This window comes from Malania oleifera, chromosome 12 (genome assembly GCF_029873635.1).
Source record: "Malania oleifera isolate guangnan ecotype guangnan chromosome 12, ASM2987363v1, whole genome shotgun sequence".
Taxonomy (NCBI): Eukaryota; Viridiplantae; Streptophyta; class Magnoliopsida; order Santalales; family Ximeniaceae; genus Malania; species Malania oleifera.
In genome coordinates, this window is record NC_080428.1 from 65,689,101 (window position 1) to 65,709,128 (window position 20,028).

General features: G+C 36.9%; 3 protein-coding genes across 4 annotated transcripts in view; 1 reads left to right on the top strand and 2 right to left on the bottom strand.

Annotated features, from left to right (window-relative positions):
- The window catches only part of LOC131143745 (CSC1-like protein At1g69450), a 96,663-nt gene extending 85,760 nt beyond the window's left edge, over nt 1-10,903 (bottom strand). For both annotated transcript variants that reach the window (XM_058092037.1, XM_058092035.1), the window contains exons 1-2: nt 10,479-10,903; nt 7,269-7,615 (exon numbers count right to left, since the gene is read on the bottom strand). In XM_058092037.1, coding sequence (XP_057948020.1) covers nt 7,269-7,549 — 281 coding nt within the window. In that variant the 5' untranslated portion in view covers nt 7,550-7,615; nt 10,479-10,903. The remainder of the gene's footprint in view (nt 1-7,268; nt 7,616-10,478) is intronic.
- Nucleotides 10,904-12,188: 1,285 nt separating this feature from the next.
- Nucleotides 12,189-15,020, top strand: LOC131143746 (uncharacterized). Its single transcript, XM_058092039.1, has 2 exons — nt 12,189-13,366; nt 14,657-15,020. The coding sequence occupies exons 1-2, from the start codon at nt 12,839-12,841 to the stop codon at nt 14,741-14,743; spliced, it is 615 nt and encodes a 204-aa protein (XP_057948022.1). The 5' UTR covers nt 12,189-12,838; the 3' UTR covers nt 14,744-15,020.
- A 2,787-nt stretch (nt 15,021-17,807) lies between these two features.
- On the bottom strand, nt 17,808-19,636 carry LOC131143747 (probable xyloglucan 6-xylosyltransferase 5). The gene has a single exon (XM_058092040.1). It carries the CDS (start codon nt 19,412-19,414, stop codon nt 18,071-18,073), a length of 1,344 nt encoding a protein of 447 aa, XP_057948023.1. The 5' UTR covers nt 19,415-19,636; the 3' UTR covers nt 17,808-18,070.
- Between the last annotated feature and the right edge of the window lie 392 nt (nt 19,637-20,028).

Below are 20,028 nucleotides of genomic sequence, written 5' to 3' on the forward strand. Positions count from 1 at the left end.
CTATAATGCCATAAAATGATATCATTATATTTGAAAACAGAAGCAGAATTTAAGCAAGCAATTTGACATTGTTTACTCGAGTTAGGTCCATTGTCAAAATAATAGAGTCCATCTTTTTCCTTAGCACTACCAATCATCCTCTGCGTGGTCAATTCCTGAAACTCACAATAAGAAGAGTAGAAATTAGCTTGACATTGATGATCAAAGGTAATTTTATTGTGGACAACAAATTGCAAGACAAATTTGGAACGTGGAGCACATCATGGAGAGTTAACAACAAAGTGAGTTTGATAGTTCCTATCCCGGCAATTACCGAGAGTGAACCATCTGCAATTTTGACCTTTTTATTGCCTGCACATGGACTATAGGATGAGAACAACTTGGAGCAACCAGTCATATGATCAGTTGCACCAGAATCAATAATCCAAGAATCAACAGAATTAGGAATAACACCTAAAAACACAGTAGCAAGAGAGTACCAAAGAACAAAACAGAGTTAAGGATAGTTTTGGAGATTGAAACAATTTGTATAGATTCTCTAATTGCTCCTTGTTAAAAGGGACCGCATCTGAGTTGGTAGAAGGCTCCTGAGTCTTTTCAGCAGTGGCTTGGTAGGCGTGACTGTCACGTTTGGATTTTGGCTTCCAATTTGCTGGTTTACCATGAAGCTTCCAACATGTCTCCTTCATATGCCACGGTTTTTTGCAATGCTCGCACCATGGTTTCTTACGCCCATTGAGTTTTTTAACTGTGAGATAAAGGGCTGAATTCTGGGAATAGTAATCAGCAAATAAAGACTTGGGAGGAATAGTGGGATTAGGCGGAATGGTTTTGGAAGTACTGGAAGAGCCAATAGGATTTCTTTGGGCACCGGTCATCGCCGACTTATACGACATCATTAGAAAAAAGAACAAAATAGAAAAAGAGCACAAGGCTCTAATACCATGAAGGATTTTTTAGAAGAAGAATAACCATTCTTATTAAATTTCAAGGGACACGATTACAAGATAAATAGTAAAGGAAGGCCACCAAAATAGGAAGGCCACAAAATCAGCAGATCTCTAGGCTCGAAAACAGGAAACTAGAATCTAAAATAGTAATTTTAGATTTTATTCAAAAAAAAAAGAACTTACTAATCTAGAAATCCGATGGTTTAAAATTGTCCTGACAAACCTATTGCTAGAAATTTTAATATCCAAAAAATAGTTCTTTTGGATTGCATCATTCATTTTATACACTTTTAAGTTAAAATTAAAATAAAATAATCATATGAATTTAAATATAATTAAAATATACATAAATTTCAAAAAATAATTATAAATCTTACAAAATATTTTTACTATTTTTTATCATGTCCAATAAAAAAATTTATTGTAAAGAAAAATTTGAAAATATAACAATTGAGTAAAATAATTATAATTATTTTTATTTTCATTATATTATTTTTTAATGTGTATTATTTTATCATTTTAATAAATTTAACCAAACAAATTGATGGTTTTTGGTTTTAGTTTCTATTTTTGGATTTTGGTTTCGTTGTTGTAATTTTTTACAATGAAAACAAAATGGCCCCTAAACTTTAGTGGTTTTCTCTTTATGTCATGGGGAAGGCTAGCTATGTGCTTGCCTCAAAATTGAAGGGGCTGAAAGAAAAACTAAAAATGTGGAATAGAAGCACCTTTGGAAATGTTCGTGCAAAGAAGATAGTTATCCTCAATGGCATCTATTTAAACTTTATATACGTTGTACCTAATAGTTTAAGCTTTTAGGTAAAGTGGTAATTTAACATGGTATCAACGCTAGTAACCAGGAGGTCCTAGTTTCTAATCTTGTTGTCCACATTTATTGTGTGGTGTTTAAAAATTACAGCATTCCATGTAATGGGTGTTATTTATCGTTTGTTTATCTCTCCACATGTTGTCGGGTTGCACTTGCGAGGGAGTGTTAAAGCTTGATATACATTGTTGGCCAACAACCTAATACCTTAAGCTTTTAGGTAAAGTGGTAATCTAACAACATCAAAGAACTCGACGAGCAGGATTTAAACCAAGGTCTTAACAACAAAAGGAGGGCCAGAGGAGTGATACTCAAGAAGGAATCGAGCAAGGTTATTAACCTTGAAGAGATATCTTGGAGGCAGAAATCCAAAGCCTTATGGATCAAGGAGAGGGACTGGAATACTAGATTCTTTCATCAAAACACTCACTGTAGATGTAACACCTTATCCGACATTGAAATTGGGGGAAACATTTTGATTGGGAAGAGGAATTTAAAGAAGGCATTTTTTATTTTTACAAAGGCCTCTACTCTGAATTCAAAATATGGAGACCAGCTGTGGATGGAATCAGTTTTAGAACTCTTAGTGGTGGCCAAAGGGACTCTTGGATGAAGCAAAAAATCCTTCAGCCATTAATAATTGCAATGGGGACAAAGTGCCCAGTCCAAATGGTTTCTCTTTAACATTCTTTCAAGCTAATTAGGGCATTCTCAAGCATGAAATTTTTAACATTTTAGAGTTCTATAAACCAGGAAGATTTGTCAGTTGCATCAATGCCACGTTTGTCACCCTAGTTCCAATGAAAGTTGGGCCTGTTAACATCAAGGATTTTTGCCCTATTAGCTTGGTGGGAAGCATATATAAAATACTTGCTGAAGTCCTAGCCGAGAGGGTCAAAAAAGAAAGTTCAGAAGTCATTGGACAGTACAAACATGTTTTACCAACAGATCACACCCTCATTGCTAACAAAGTGGTGGATGCCCATTAGAAGGAAGGAAAAAGGAAATAGTGTGCAGGCTTGATATAGAGAAAGCATTTGATCATGTCAACTAGGATCTCCTTCTATGTTACTTAGGAGAACGAGCTTTTGGGAGCTTTGGTGCAGCTGGATTTCACAATGCATCAAAACTCCAAGCTTCTCAATGCTAATTAATGGCTGTTCATCTTACTTCTTTTGCTCCTCTAAAGGCTTTAGATAAGGGGATCCCTGTCCCCCTTTTTGTTTATCTTGGTGATTGAGGTGTTAAGCCTCGTGTTGATGAAAGCTTTTAAAGGAGAGCTTCAAAAAGGTCTCAAGGTGAGAAAAATGGAAGGTTTACGAAAGTTTCACTTCTTCTCTTCAAAGATGATACTATTGCCTTTTGTGAAGACAACCTCTTCATACCCTTAACCTCCAATGCATTTTGGTCGGGTTTGAGGTTGTCTCGAGTTTGAAAGTGAATCTTCAAAAAAGTGAGCTCCTTATGATTGGATATGGCATGGGGGAGCTTTCCTCGCTAGTCTTTTTGGGTTGTAAGATGGGTGCCTTCCTGATTAGTAACCTCGAACTCCCTCTTGGAGCCAAATTCAAAGATAAAGAGGTTTGGAACCCCATTATTAAGAAATTTGAAAGAAGATTGGAGGCTGGAAAAGGAAATTCTTGTCTAAAGGTGGCCAACCCACTCTTATCAAGAGCACTAGACAAACCTTCCCATCTATTTTATCTCCCTATTTCCTTTACTAACTTCAGTTTCTAGGAGACTGGAGGGGAATTTAAAGGATATTTCTTTCAGGAAGCTTGGGGGAGGAGTTTAAATAACACCTCATTAGATGGGGAATGATTAAACAACCTATTTTTTTAGGAACTTCGCATTGAAATCCCTCCACACATTCAACAAAGCCATTCTTGGGAAATGGTTGTGGAGGTTCATGAAGGAGAAATATCACCTTTGCTTGGAAATCATTGCTTCTAAATATGGGTTCAAGCATAACGAATGGGTCACTCATACTAGTAGAGCACCCTACGAGTGGGGGTTTGGAAATTCATTAGGAAAGGCAGGGATGACTTTTTCCTTTATGTCAGATTTCAAGTGTGGAATGGAGACAATGTTTACTTTTGGCATGATGTCTCGCATGAAAAATTGATCTTATAGCTACGTTTCCTTCCATCTACAGTTTGGCCTGTGACAAGGATGCCCTCATCGGCCATCATCTTCAAGTTTTAAATCAAGGGATCGTCTAGAATATTCCCAAGCAAGCATAGCTTAGTTTTCATTTATTAAAATCTACTAAGGCCTTAAGTGCCTCAATCATAATATTTTATTCTTTTTAGTGCATGGTATTTCATATATCCTGACTATTTTATCCAAAAGAAAGTTGTCATCATGAATTATGTGTGTGCGTGTGTGTGTGTGAGTGTGCACATGTTTGTATGCAAAGTTGTGCATCATTTGATACACAATGCTTCTTCATCACATAAAATTCAATAATAGACAGGCAATTTTGGAGTATGTCAGAACTGGATTAGAGAAACATAGAGCCAAACATGATCACGAAAAACAAAGTATATTAAGAGAAAAGAATAATTACATAAAGGATCAAAGTATCATCCAAAGAAAGAAGAGATTAGGGCATTTAACCACTTTATTTTTATCTGAATAGTTAGTAGATGAAGCAAACCCTAGACACATTAGCAAGGTTGCTCCATTGTAGCTCCAGCATCACAGATTTGAATAGCAAAAACTGCCTCTAAGCAAGCAAGGGTAGGGCTTCCTACATCTTACCCTTTCCAAACCTTCTGTTGGGAGGAGCCTTTTTTTTCTTGAAACAGGTGGAAATTGTTAGATTACCACTTTACCTAAAAGCTTAAGCTTTTAGGTTGTGGACTAACAATGCATATCACGCTTTAACACTCCCCTGCACGTGCAGCCCGACAGCATGTGGGGAGATAAACATTAAGCTTTTAGGTAAAGTAGTAATCTAACGTGGTATCAGAGCTGGTTACCAGAAGGTTCTGGTATTATGTGTATTTTAAATTTATCGTGTGTTTATCTCCCCACGTGCTGTCGGGCTGCGTGTGCAGGGGAGTGTTAAAGCTTGATATGCATTGTTGGTCCACAACCTAATAGCTTAAGTTTTTAGGTAAAGTGGTAATCTAAAATAAATTACTTCCGTGGCTTTCACTAAGTTAGGCTTCTTGCTTTGTTATTCGGGCAAGAAATGTTGCATTAGGGACATATACATTGTAATGCAGAAAGATTGAGTTACCATGATCATTTGTAGCAGTATAGCGAGCACTTGTAGGATCATCCATTTTGATAGAGATTGTTGGCCTTGCTGTTTTTATTGGGGCATATTTGTTGATATATTCACAAGACAGCTTATTCCAGACCCCTCCCCCTTCCAAACATCAAAAAAGGGAAAAAAAAACAAAAACAAAAAACAAAAAAAACAAAACAAAACAAAAATGTGCCTGGTTCTCTTGTTTGGGCTCTTCTCTATAAAAGGCCTTCATTGTCTAGTTCTCTTTTTTGTCCCCTTCATTTATTTGCAAGAATCTGTGTTTATTGGCAAGGATAAGTGATAACTAAATAAAATGAACACAATCACATGATATGCAACAAAGAGTGTGGAGCATTTTCAGACAAGGAAAGGGGCAGGGCTGCTGTAACAAAATTTGTCTCTTCTTTTTTCTTTTGATACCTTTCAATGCAATTTGACTTTATCATTAGTTTTTCCACGTTTTGTCTCCTTCCATAGGAGATCTTTAGATCCTAAATATTTTCTTATTTTCTTGATCATTGTTTCTCAACAAACAGTGCAAGGGAGAGCACTTGTAGGATAATCCATTTTGACGGGGGAGGTAGTTGATCTGGCTGTTATTTATTGAGGCATCTTTTGAGAACATAACCACCTCCCCCCTGGTGCTGCAAGCAGAAAACATTTTTAAAAATATAAAACAAAAAAAAGGTAAAATATAAAAAGGGCCTGATATAGGAAGCAACTACTGTTGTAATTTTAATCTTCAAGGTTGTCAACCACCTTAATTCCCATTTCTATTCTTTCATTGGAAACATTTCATGTAAATAGTCTTATTTACCTGTTGATTTCTTTTTTGGGCTCCTTTCCATGGGAAACTTTCACCTTCTAGTTGTCCCTTCCTTTTCTTTTTTTTTGTTTTTGCAAGAATTTTTTATTTATGTTTATTAGGAAGGATAACTAAATAAGATGAATGCAATTTCACGATATGCAACAAAGAAAAGGAAGAATTTTATAGGCATGGGAACAGAGGGCGGTTGAAACAAATTACTCCTTTATTTAGACCCTTCTACACTGTTAAAGCTCGATATACATTGTTGGCCCACAACATAATAGCTTAAGATTTTAGGTAAAAGGGTAATCTAACATGGTAACAAAGCCGCTGATGGTTTGAATTTGGGCACAAGTGTTCATGCATGTGCTCCTGCTGATGTAGATCCTATAGAAGAAGAGTGGTGATCCTATGAATGCTAATCCCGTAAAGGAGTGGACTACCATGGTTTTGTGCCATTTCCTATAGTTGAGTAATGGCTCCTAGTTGGTTGCATGGCTTCTGTTCATGGGGGAGGGGGGAGACTGGGGAGTTGTTGGAACTCGCAAGTGAGGGGAAAATTGTTGAGAATTCCACTTGTAGGTTTGCCCCACATTGGAAAAATAAAGTGGAGGATGGATGCTCATATACATGGCTAGACCCAAGATGTAAAGACTTAAGCTTTTGGATCATGTAGGTGCTCACCCATGTGCATTAAGGTCGCCCATGATGACTCCCCCAGTCCTAACAAGTTAAGCTTTAAGGTAAAGTGATAATCTAACATGGTATTAGAGTTGGTTACTACGAGGTCCTGGGTTCTAGTCTTGTTGCCTGTGTTTATTGTGTGGTGTTTAAAAATTATTTTATTCCCTGCAATGGGTGTTATTTATCATTTGTTTATCTCTCCACCTGCTATCAGACTGCACGTGCAAGGGAGTGTTAAGGCTTGATATACATTTTTGGCCTACAACCTAATAGCTGAAGCTTTTAGGTAAAGTGGTAATCTAACATTCGCAATTTGACATCGTTATTAGTTTTTCCATGTTTTGTCTCCTTCCTAAAGGAGATTTTGAACTCCCAAGTTTTTTCTTATTTTCTTGATCCATGTTTCTTAAAAAAGATTAGAGAAGGAATAAAAACACAAATTTATGGAGCCAATATGATCCAGGTCTCCAGGAGGACTAGGGCTGACTCCTTTTGAGTAGCAGTTTGTTCTTGAAACTGGGGAATGAAGATCGCGTTGAGCTTTTTTGTTTTTCAGCACTTCCACACATTCTTTCATACTTATCCCAGACTCTCCTTTAGAATAATTTTTTTCAATAGATGACATTACATGCTCAAAAAATGTGTATATTTTTCCTTGATATATTTGCTCACTGAGCTCCAGGAAATTTGCTTTACTTATCAACAACAAAATCACTTCCTTAGGAAGACCCAGCATACCTGAAGATGAAAATACGCATAAAGACCACGACATCCAATCCTGATGATGACAAGAGTTCCTCTTCCGAAGGTTGCCACGCTGTTCGCACCCACCCTGGAGAAGGCAACAGTCTATCCAGGTTGAAATGACTTCTCTGTTTTAATTTACCTTCAGCCAGTAAGCGAGGTGCATAAACATCAACATTACTTGGTTGTTTCCTCAGTATAGAATACAGAGTGAAGTACAAAATACAGAGGCCAATATTTATCCCCACAGATGTTAGAAGGGCAGATACATCCATTTCTTCAAACCAAGGTCAACAACTTGGCAAATTTAACCTCTCAAACCTTTTCAGCCAACAACAGAACTGCACCATGTGCGGAGAAAATATCATCAGACAACAATAAAAGCCACAGAGGCATTACATGCAGATGTTGTTAGAAGCATTAAAATGCAACAATAGCGCATATGTAAAAATATTTTAAAAAAAAAATACTTGCTATGAAGTTAAAAAAACAAAAAAGATTTTAAGAAAATTTTCCTTGTTACAATATCACCATCCATATCATAATGTTGTTTGGCTGAATGTGCCACACTGCCTTATCAATATTAAAACATGTAGCAATTATATGCATGAAATATGGTTTTTAATATAGCACAATGGCAAAAAAAAAAAAAAAAAAGGTTTCATCATAAAAGTAAAACCAAGTAGTTGGAGTGAAGGCTTAATTGAGTCGAGTTGAAAACTTAAAAAGTAAATTACCAACCAACAGGATGACAACTTTAAAACTGAACCACAGAGTTTTTTCTTATTTTGAATTCTTGAAGTAGCAATGAGCTGAGTTTTGAACTTTAGTGTGAATGCTGATTGGCTGTGTTACCAAAATTAATTAATGGAAGTTTAAGGACATTTAAGTATAATTCATAGTTGAATCTAAAAAATTCTACCATCACACAAATTGATCAATCTAATCTAACTCTCTATTTTTGTCCAGTGCTTACAGAGTGGATTAGTAAGATTTTGGATAGCATTCCGGCATATAATAGGAATATGGGATTAGTTAAATGATAAACCCAAACTCCGCAATAAGATTTCATAACCAACTAGCTTGTCATTTTGATAATAATTCTAATGAAAAGAGGCACATAAACATAAAGTCATTAATTGAGAGAAAAAACAGTTCGTTTGTGTGCAAAAATTAAATGATGAATATATTCTTTCTATTTGAGTAGTGAGTACTGAACTCACGGATGCTTACTGCTATTTCTGTACAACTTTAGAGCAGGGACAGGTGTAGTATTGTATACAGGGCATTCCCCTTCACCACACCCAACACCCCATCCCCCACCACCAAAATAAAAACAAGTTTATATAATTATTTATCTTCATATAAAATTTGCAAGCTCCTTCATATATCTTCATCCTAGCTTCATAGAATAAACTTCACAATTAATCAATTGTCAAGAAAATATCACAATTAAACTATTTCATAATTAATTTCACTACAAAATCTTCCAACAATTTAAGGGTTCTTGCCATGATAACCTTGTGCTTTGTTACAAGAGACTTGTCAACTTTCACAAGGTTCTACCAGCCATGAAGCCAGGAGTTTGGTCGAAAGGTGCCAAAAAATGTTAATCATTCAAAGTCATGTAAAATAGCCCCCAACATGCTGATCTATATATACATATGCACATACATACATTTATGTATACAAGCATACATCATATATAATATGCAAACACACGCACAAGTATGTATAAAATAGGCCCAACACCAAAACTGAATAAGAGATACCCTTTTAAAAAAAAAAAAACATAAATTAAAATTGAATAATGATGCTTCAAATTAGAATGAAATTCACAAAAAATAAATATATAAATAAAAATATTTGGCATTTTAAGACTTTATTATCAATTTTTATAAAATTAGATGAATAATTTAAGCACAGTTTGATGATTTTGACCAAAATTTGACATTCTAATGAAAAATTAATTCAAGAAAATAAAACCATAGAGCCAAAAACAAGTGCTCTAGATGGAGTGCAATAATTAATTTAATAAAAAATACAAGGAATACAAAATGGAGTATCAATTGTAAGAAATTACACATGAAGAAGTTGACGACAGTAACAGAATTACGTCCCATATCTATTTTTTAATAGCGGCGTCCAAAATTCCTATACGAACTAATATTCAGAGACCAATAAAACCTCATCTTTCCATACAACAAATAATGGACTTTAGATAGATTAATTTGAATAAATAAATAAATGTAATGTTTCCAGTAACAAAGGTTGGCTATTAAAAACACTGAATTCATTCAATGAAGGGAAATTTGCAACAATGCAATGAATTGGTCTAAGACTTGGAGAATTCAGCAATGCACGGACCCAAAGCAGAAGTGCCATTTCATATAGAATAATCATGTAACTATGACCAGAATGTAAAACTATAGCATAAGTCACTAGTAGCCAGAGTCAGCCTCTATATAAATCCGTGATTCATGATCCCAAAGAGAGAAATGCATTGGAAGAGCAGGTGAAGAAGTTAAATTGAAACTTCATGAGACTGAGTGCACCTTGGAATTATGCTCCCGAGTTTGTGGAAACAGGGAATGACTCTCTATCTTCCAATTCAAAACTAAGGACAGTGGATTCACATTATTAAAAACTAAAAAACTAAAAAAAAAAAATTAAATTAAGAGTGTTTGGGAGGTTCTGAAACCATTCCCTGACCAAATTTACAGAATCCAAAATGCAGCTCGCTTATGGGGAAGAACTCAGTTCAAAGCTCAGTAATCAACAGAAATAAGAAGATGATATGATCTTGAAAAAAGATTGGTAATGGATGAAGAGAAGTGTTGTTTAATTCAACTGCTTGGAACGCAAAGTAATTACTACAAATTCGATTAACAAGTGGGACTGCAACAGCCCACTAACCCCAGCTGTGGTTCACTCCCATTTCAGCACATTCCCAACATTTTAAAGCTAATATACCCACGTAATTCAAACCCATTACATTACAAACGCCAATCTCCCCGTTCCCAATTCCCGTTTACCAAACTCTTTGCACTTGCAACTTTTTACGTGAGAGATGAACCGCAAATACGATAGGCAACCAACCGCGTAAAACCCTCATAGCAAAAATGACAGTATTTTCTAAAACATGAAAAAAAATTCAGACCTACCCACCCAAAAAAAGTGAAGAAAACAAATAAATAAATAAACCTGTTTTGGTTGGTGAGAAATGTCTGAATGTCAATCGAGTTTTCTACAGGGGTCGCGGGAGATTGCAGCGGTCAGCACTTCAAAGCAGCTTTAAGCGTCTGTTGCTGAAGCAACGAGTTGGAGAAGAAGAAATGGAAGAAGGGGTGGGACAATTTCGTGAGGAAGACGGCAAACCAGTCGCTGTTTCTTAACCGCTGGCCTAACGGCCATTCAACACCAACTAGCTCAGTGGCTTCCGGGTGTGGATCCGATTGTGCAACCGGATACCCGCGAACCCATTTACCGCAAATTGTGGCCTTCCCATTTGCAAGTTGCAAACCTTGCAAATTTAATGGGCCAATGGCTCTGTGCGAAGACACGCAATGTGTGCCCTAGGGATATCACGATGCTGAAGTTTGTAAATTTCATGTTTGAATTTTGGGGTTAAAATGGAAGATGCAATACTTCTAATATATAACTTTTAAGTCTAGCTAACAGAAAAAATAAAAGTTTCAGTTTTAAATCCTAAGATGGATCAAAAAGAAAATAAAGTGAAAATAGAGATATTTCATTCTGCTTTCCAACTCTCTCACTCTAATAGACAAAATTATATGTAAATAATACATTAAAATTGATTAAATTTCAAGACACCTCTGAATTTTTGAATATAAGTTGCACTCACTGAATTTCTCACAAATAAGAAGGCTTCCTTGTGTCATTTTTTTGTTTATATGACTGTTATGCAATGTCTAACAAATTAGTCCTCCACTCCTATACTAATTTACGCAAGGAGATGAAAACAAGCTAAATGAGATCCACATGAGATACGCTTTAATAAATTTAAATGATCCTGACATTGCATTAGGAGTATAAATTTTTAAATTTTAAGGAGAAAACTCAACAAAACTTTAAATTATATTTTATCTACGTTCATATTAATTCAAATCTAAAAATTCTTTTCCGTTAACAAAACTATCTAATCTAAAATCTTGTAATTTTTCATCTCTATCTCTCTCATACTTGCATTTTTTTTAGCAGTCATTCCGCAAATTTTTAGACAAATAAATCAAAACCGTGTCATGAACGTAATGATTCATTGTCGAAATTAGCGTGTGAGAACGATGATTTTTTACTCTCAAGATTATGCAGGAATCATTATAAGTCCCCGTGTAACCATAAAGAGGAAAGGGAAATGGCTTATATATTTCATATTTCCCACTCAATGACCTTCTTAGCTTTGCACTCACACACACACACACACACACACAAAATTATAAGGTAGATAGGATCATAATTTCTGAAATGATCTCAACTAACTTTTGAAAGTCGATTTTATTGTAAGAAAAAAAATTTAAAATGTATCGGAACAGACTTTCCAAAAATAGTTCCTGTCTAACCCCCCTGCACCCTACCCCAGAGGCACTCCCTTCCCGAGGTGAAAACAAAAAACAAAAAAAAAAAAAAGTGAAAGTCATAACCAACTTTCTAAAAGTCAATTCTGCCACACATTCCTCCAGCCTCCCTGCACTCCCTTCTTGAGTCAAAACCGACTTTTCAAGTCAATTCTGACGTGTATAATAAATTTGCGTGGCTTTTTGCCACACATCGACTCCCCGCCCGCTCACTCCCTTCCATGGCCACCCTTTCCCCCACATATCCCTCTCCTCCCATCCTAGTATCTTATTTATTCTTCTTTCATCTCCTTCTCCCTCTCACTTGTCTTTCGTCCCTTCTCCTTTCTTTTTTATCTTTCTTTTTTTTCCTTTCCCCTCCACTCTCTCTCAGCACCTTCAAAGTGAATGTTTTCACTAATTTACTCTTCCAATCGACTTTCTAAAAATCGATTTTCTCTTCACGTAATTTAAAATTGATTTTTCGATTCTCTATCTTCTAATACACAATCGACTTTTCAAAAGTTGATTTTGGTTAAAATCGACTTTTCAAAAGTTGGTTCATTCCATAAATATGATATTATCTTCCCTATAATTTTGTTTTTTTTTTCTTTTTTCTAAAATATTTTCGAAAAAAAAAAACCTCCTCTTTTGATCTTTTTCCCCGTGTCAATTCAATACATGCAGATGCAGATGCTGTGAAGTGTAAGCCACGCACATTCACAAAAATTCTTTCATAGGCCAAAGCAATATCCGTTTGATCTTTGTCGGAGCCTAAAATCACCAATGGCCGAGTGGGAGTGGTCTTACTCCCAATCACGCGGCTGCTGCATCGACTGCACAATCGTTCAATCGCAGCATAACCACACCCCAATGTTCCCAGTAGAAGTTATTTTCCAAATCCAAAATATCTCCTTGTTGCTGAGACTGTCACAGTAGCCAGGGACAGTGAGCCATATCCATGCCTCGAGCTACCACCAATCCCAAGAAATGGATGGCGCGGAGGCTCCAGAAGGCTTCGACGACTGGGAACAGCTGCAGTCCCTCAATACCCAATTCCCTTCTTCACCGTCCCAATCGACAGAATGGGAAAGGCTGGTGATCAGAGAGGACTACCTCTTCTCCGATTGCTCCGCCTTTCCTCCGAGCCAGCACGAAGGCCTTGGAGTCCCTTCGGAAAATTTTCAAGCCCCAGAACAACTAATTTCGCCGTCGCCGGCGGCTGCGGCTTCTGATTTGCTATCTGCGTCGGGCGGGGGGCGGCGCGGCGAAATTATGAGGTCCTTCCTGAGGTTGCATTTGGAATTGCTGAGCTCCCGGGTACATCGCATGGCTTCCGCTGTACGTTATTATGCGGCAGGCAGAGAGGGTCGATGGTCGGTCGGGATGGCCGCCGCCGGAGCGGCGGCGGCGCTATTGCTGACGTTGTTGTGCTCGAAAGTACGGCGGCGGCGGCGTCGGAGGTTACAGCGTGAGGCCTGGGATCGATTGATGCTTCTTGTTAGAGAAAAAGATGAGGTTCGTTTGATAATCCATCATAGTTTGTTCCGTATTTTTCTTTTAACAATTGATTTGGATTGTTTTTAGAATTCAGCTGCGATTAGATGTTTGTGGTTTCCTATTCTGATTGATGGAGCATCTTGTTTTCTAGAACAACTAGGATTGGATTGTACGTGTTTGTGGAAATGCCTATTAGATGAGAAACCATGTTATGGATATTGTGCACTTGGTAATATAGGTTTGATTCATTTGGTTACCTAAATTTTAAATTGTGATGCTTTGAGCTTAAATTTTTATATGCTAACTAAGGTTTGTTCAAGTTCTTGACTGTTATAATTTTAAACTTCAAATTTTAAAATTTTAGAGTAAAGTACAATTCAATTAAATTCCAAATACTTCTATTTGTGTAATTTGTCATTAGGATTTGTTAACAATACACTTCTATGTTTGGTGAGATCTTGGATTTGAAGTTGTAATAGATTTGGATAAGATATAATACAAAATTGTATTACAATTTATCCAAATAAAAAGTGTGAAGTTTCCATATTTGGAAGTATGAATTTTAGACCTAAGATATAGATTTGAGTGGATTTGGACAAATTTTAATACAATTTTATATTACATTTTATCCAAATTTAATATAAAATTCAAATTCAAATCCTGTCCAAACATAGGATTAAAATATTCTTATATATAATTCAATAGTTAATATTTAATATGCTGATTTTCAATATATTATTACATAAAAAACAAGCGCAGAGTGAGAAAAAAAAAATATATAAAAGTAACTAGACCCACGTAACATAAATAAAAAAATAAAACAGGATTTAGTAAAGGGTATATAAATTATAGTTGATGATTGGTGTACAAGACATGAAAAAGTCTTAATTTTTGACATATACTTGGCCCATTTTTTATATTTTTGAATATCCACTCAGTAAATAGTAAAATTCTTAAAAGAGTCTACACAACTGTTAAATTGCTAAAGTTTCATTAGTCGATTTTAATTCTTCTACAAGGTTGTGTTTCGGGTTAAGAAGACTTTGAAATGACAAAAAGTGATTTTCCCTACATTGACTTGTGAATATTTCTTTAAAGCAGTGATGTGGACGAATGCCTTACAAAATCATTTTACCTATCATCTTTTTCTCTTCCTTTTTCTTCTATTGACCTTTTCCTCTTGTGATCTTTGAAATGTGATGAAACCATATCTTCTCTCTCTCTCCTTTCTTTTTCCTCTTTCAACTGATCTTTATCTTCGTACAATTTGTAATTGTTACTCATTGCACAATCCATGCTTATTTGCAGAAAATCAGCCAGCTTATGCTCCAAGTAGCCCAAATGAGTGAAATTTTATCAGCACGCCGCAAGGTTCCAGTATTTCGACTTAATTGATTAGTACTTGATTAGCCATACTTCTGTTATTTGGCATCTCTCTCTCTCTCTCTCTCTCTCTTTCTCTCTTTCTCCCCTACATATGTCGCATTAGCTTACAAATTCTCAACAAATTTAGGCATATGTTTGTATTGATCATTTCATAGATTAAATTGGTGACTGCACTTGTATTAGTCATCATGTTTTCATGTAGTATTCACTATTCAGAATGTATTCTATGGTATGACAATGTGGCATAGGTCAACAACTAAATTCACAATTCTATTCTTTCATTTCATTATGTTGTGGCGATATAGTTAGACCTGGTTTGCTCGTCATTTGATCTGCAAAGAATACACACTTGCCATCACATCAATACGAAAGAGAATGCAAATTGGACATTAAAAAGTAAAACATGTTGCTTAGAAGTTCCCCAAACAAATACTCGGTTTGCATGTCTAATCTTGCTTGTATCCTAGCATGCAGCCCTGCGACATTCCTCGGCAGCCATTTGGGAAAAACTCAAAACTCTACATGGTTAGTTGCCAACAACACATGTTATTCATGAGGTGTGGCACTACTAATGAAAATCTTTTGCGAAATGATCAAAGAGGTTTTCGACCTATCATACATAAGTTTTGTTGGCTTATCCATGCATGGTCCATTGAATAAAATTAATCAAACCTAAGCCCAACATCACCTATAAATTTGGTGTGGGTTCATACCATAGTTAAGCCTGGTTAATATTGTCAACACATTAAACCCATTCGTTGTACCGTTAGATTGGTTATATCATCTAAAATTGCAAACACATCAAGACTTTCATATAGGTCAGGTTTGGGCTTGGGCTTGCTCATTGCCATTAAATTTCCAATTCACACCTCTATATTTTAGGTTTTTTTAAATACAAAATTCCAATGTAAAGAAGAATGAGTTTGGCTTGTTTGATCCCATGAAGCCTTTGCGTATTGATAGGAGTTCGTTATAAGTTTTAGGTAGACCTTTATTGAAGCTCTCGAGTCTCTAGTAGGGGTATCTAAAGCATTAGGAGTAATAATAATTGTGTCAATTCATTGCCTACATAGTCTCTTTTTCTTTTAATTTTTATCTTCAAGCCTTTTCTCATTTATTGAATTCTAAATTCAACAATTGAGTACCAAAATTTGAGAGGCATTGCAAGTTTATTCTCCTTCAAAGGTTACAATCATCAATAAGATAGAAGAAAAGAACTTTGCCACAACAGCACCTCTAAATCATTACCTATATATGCTTATATATGTTTGTTACATAAATCTACTAAATATGCTTGTCTTCAAATTAAAATCAACTAAAACTTATTAACAGCTCAAGCTTGGTCATTACTGTTGTGAACAAGCATTGCAAAGCTTAGTTTAAGCTCAATCAAGCTCAAGGTTAAAAATTTAATGAACAAATGGATATAGTGGCTTGATTCGACTGAGCTCATGTGCAACCCTAGCACAATGTCAATCTTGTTGAAGCAGTCATTGCTTTCATGTCCAAGCTTATAGTTTTAACATTTTTCATGATTAACTAGTAGGCATCATACTAGTCTATAGCATTTTTTCCTCTTATCCTTAAGGATCTGTTTTGAACTAAGAAAATATTTTTAAAATATACATAAGATTTTATTTTTTAATGTGTGGCTATCAAAAAATGGTGAGAAAATTTTAAAAATATACCAAATAAATAAATAAATAATTTTAATTTTATACATCATTAATCTTTGATATTCTTTAATTTTTAATCATAATCCAACAAATTTTCATTTAGCATTTTCTATAAACAAAAAAATATAATAAAAAATAGTTTTCTTTCTTATTTTCTTTTGAAAATCTGTCAGCAAGTTGGGGGGTAGAACTATATAACTGGGAACAGGGAATGGTAGCTCCTGAATACGTTGACCGTCCTTGCTGATTTCACAGAATAGCAGCAACAAGAGTCTCCCAGCCGTGATGCCCAAATATTGCACTGTACTTTCTCTGGCAAGTAGGTCCATGCAACAACCCTCGTTGAAAATTTCAATCTCCAAGCTGTCTTTGGACTCTTATTAGTCATCACACAATCAAGTAGGTCATCCAAGCAAAAGATGCTATCTTAAAAATTGTTCATCCGCAGCTACAGCAGGGAGTGCACAACTAACTAATAGAGCATCTGAGAACCAAAGCATCAAAAACTACCATTTCTAACCCCAGCTCGACTTTATGAGAGAGAAAGAGAGAGAGAGAGAGAGAGAGAGAGAGATGCCCCCAATAGAGTTAGAGTTGGGTAACTGAAATGGAAAATCCAGACGTGTCAAGATATCAATTTACAAGCATAGAATCCACCAAAAGGGTAATTCAGCAAGACAACAAAGAGCAAAAAGACCAGGGCACAAATGTTGATAAATAGCAGTGAAGCTGGAAAACATGTAACAAAGAAATGACTTCAATAGTATATTCAAGAACACAGCCAGGAAAAAAGTTGTATGAAAAAAAGCAAGCATGCAAAGAGAGCCAGATTATTATCAACAAATAATGCAGCTTTGGAAAGTCAAACCTAGGTAACTTAAGCATGCAAAGAAATATGAAATCTCACACTTCATTTGAAGCTGAAAAATTCTTTGGCTGCACTAGAAAGAGTAATAATCTTCCAGAAGTAAAATTTCAATGAGAACCACCAAACCGCATGAATCTAAGCCAAATAAACCAAAGCTCATTGCACCCAATCAATCTGATCTAGAGAACTTTCACAAAGCTGGTAAATAGACAGTTCCAGTAAAAGCAGCAAGAAGGACTCATTAAGATTATGTCCATTTAACTACAACCATAGTTGTATAACCCTGCATTAAAGTTATTACAGGGGGTTACTGCAAACTCGTATTGAAACGCGGGGGGGTAATATGCATGGCCAGGCTTTATCGAGCAGGCATTTGGAATAGTAGAAACAATCTAGAGGATTTTTATTTCAAGTAACAAAACAGGAGATTTACAAGAACCAACACACCAATCACCATATAATCAACAAAATCAACTGTCCATGGTGCATGAATAAAATATATTGAGAAAGCAAAGGAAACAGCAAGAAATGAGTCCCAAGTGAAGAAGGCATGTCCATTTAACAATTGAAGTATTAATTCTAAATTATACAAGCGCAAATGAATTGTAAATAAGCAATAAGACAAAGACCTCCACTTTTGTGTGCACTCAAATTTCATGAGCAGTTTTACAAGGGCAAAGCAAAAGAAGAAAGCTGCTGTCTCAGAAACGTGATTCTATTGAAATGAGCATCATATGACAAAAGTACAATGCATTGCCTTCAAAATATCAAACAACAAAAAGAATGGGTTACTCATGATTTTGATCCACTGCTCCCTAGCGCTGGACGTCGAATGTCAAACTGGTCTACAAATTCCAAAGGAGTGGTTGTCTCATTCCTGACCCTCTTGATCTTAGGACTCAACAAGCCCCTATGCCTAAACCCATATAACTTAAGCACCTGGTTATCTGCAAAATTGAATGCTCTCTCCATGCTGCTCAAACACCTCTCAACCGGATAATCGCCATAGCTCCCGCAAGGCTTGCAACCCACAAAATGGGTCACAAATGGCCACCTCTCATCGCCCAACCCCGGATGATACTTCTCAATCATTTCCTCATATCGGTCCACCAATCCTGCCCAGTATCCATGCAAATAGTATGAATTCTCCAAGAAAACCTTATCCATCCACTCATCCTTCCTGGAAAGCAACAAGTAGATCAACGCAGACTGATCATCGGCCTCAAATGCTGGCCTCCCCTTCAAATAAGCTGTTAAAACCCTGCCAGCTTCGTCCCTAATCGGTCCCTTAGGACCCATGGGAGCCCAAGCATCAAGCAAGTCCAATGACCACTGGCAATTGCGGAACAGAAAACTACCGGTGTTCAAAGCAATCCAAGATTTCTGATTGAACATCAAATCAGGATAACCATGAACAACCAAATTGTATCCATCATACTTGGAGAGTGGAATCTCGAACACCATGTCCGTAAACATGGCATCACTATCCATCCACCAGATCCATTCCACCTCCGGGTGGCTCAGCATCAGCCGCCTAATCAGCGGCAGCTTCGCCCAGTACCCGGCAAGCTCCTTATCCAAATGAGCCATGTTATAGACAATCTCAATGCCATGAATTCTACAGTAATCAATCTTGTTCTTAATAGACTTCAAAAGATAGTGATCCCCAATAGGGTTATCGCATGGATTTGGAGGAGACCCACTCACCAGCAGGATGCGAGCTTTGTCGTTGACGAAATTGGGGAAATCGGGGTTACTAGCAAGCCAGCGCTTGCGCTGGTCGTCCCAATCGGAGATTTTGGGGCCGAGAGTGTACGTGACATTGGGGTTGATGGAATCCATGGGATCGTCGGGGTCGGAAGGGTCGCCGTCGGACCGGATCTCGGCGATGAGGCGGTTGGTCTCTTCGATGAGGTTCTGGTTGACGGCGTCGGCGTCGGAGGCAGTGAGGTTGCCGACGCCGATGGTGCCGCGGAGGACGAGGATGGTGACGAAACCACAGAGGATGGTGATCTTGATGTTGTTGAAGGTCTTATGGATCTGGCGGCCGCGAGGGAGACCGGCAAGCCCGCGGCCTCTGGTGGTGGTGGGGAGTGCTCCGGCTCGCTTGGCTGCCGCGGCGCCGTCCTGGCCCATGGTGGAACGTGCGTGGGAGGGAGTGGAATTGGGCGGTGAATTGGGATCGGAGCAGAGGATCAGTGATTGTTGCAATGGCAGAGCATGAGGGAGATTGGGATTTGGATGTGTTGCTGCTGAAAACGGTAGTCAAATGGGCGTGTTGAGAAAACGTGTTTGGCTGTTCGTGCGCGGACTTGGCTGGAGGAAACTACAGTTGAGCAGAGCACCGACTCTGCTGTTGTTTGCTGTTATTATATATATATATATATATGGAATCTTTTTTAGTCTCTATATTTTTAATTACTACAATTAAAAGTGGGAGTTTTTCCGATTTTATCTTTAATTTTAAATAATATATTAAATAAAACCTTATTAGGAAAAATATTTTTCAAAATGATGCTCACATAATCTCGTTCCTTGATCCACCGAAATTTAAAGGACCATGCAAATCGGATGTTGACACGTGTCAAGACAAATCTCGTTTGACCAAATAGTAAGATTTATCTAGGAAATGAAACAGTCGACCGATGTGTGACGCGTGACAAATCTCGCTGCTTGATCTAGCGAGATTTGCCTTGACTGTCTTCAACTCCTCCTTTTTCTTTCGCTTCACTCGTGAACACATGGTGCAG

Excerpts from the sequence above, each read along its gene's own strand:
- LOC131143746 (XM_058092039.1), top strand. The coding sequence starts at position 12,839 with ATGGATGGCGCGGAGGCTCCAGAAGGCTTCGACGACTGGGAACAGCTG. Across the intron at positions 13,367-14,656 it reads TTGTTAGAGAAAAAGATGAG|AAAATCAGCCAGCTTATGCT; the intron begins GTTCGTTTGATA and ends GCTTATTTGCAG.
- LOC131143747 (XM_058092040.1), bottom strand. The coding sequence starts at position 19,414 with ATGGGCCAGGACGGCGCCGCGGCAGCCAAGCGAGCCGGAGCACTCCCC.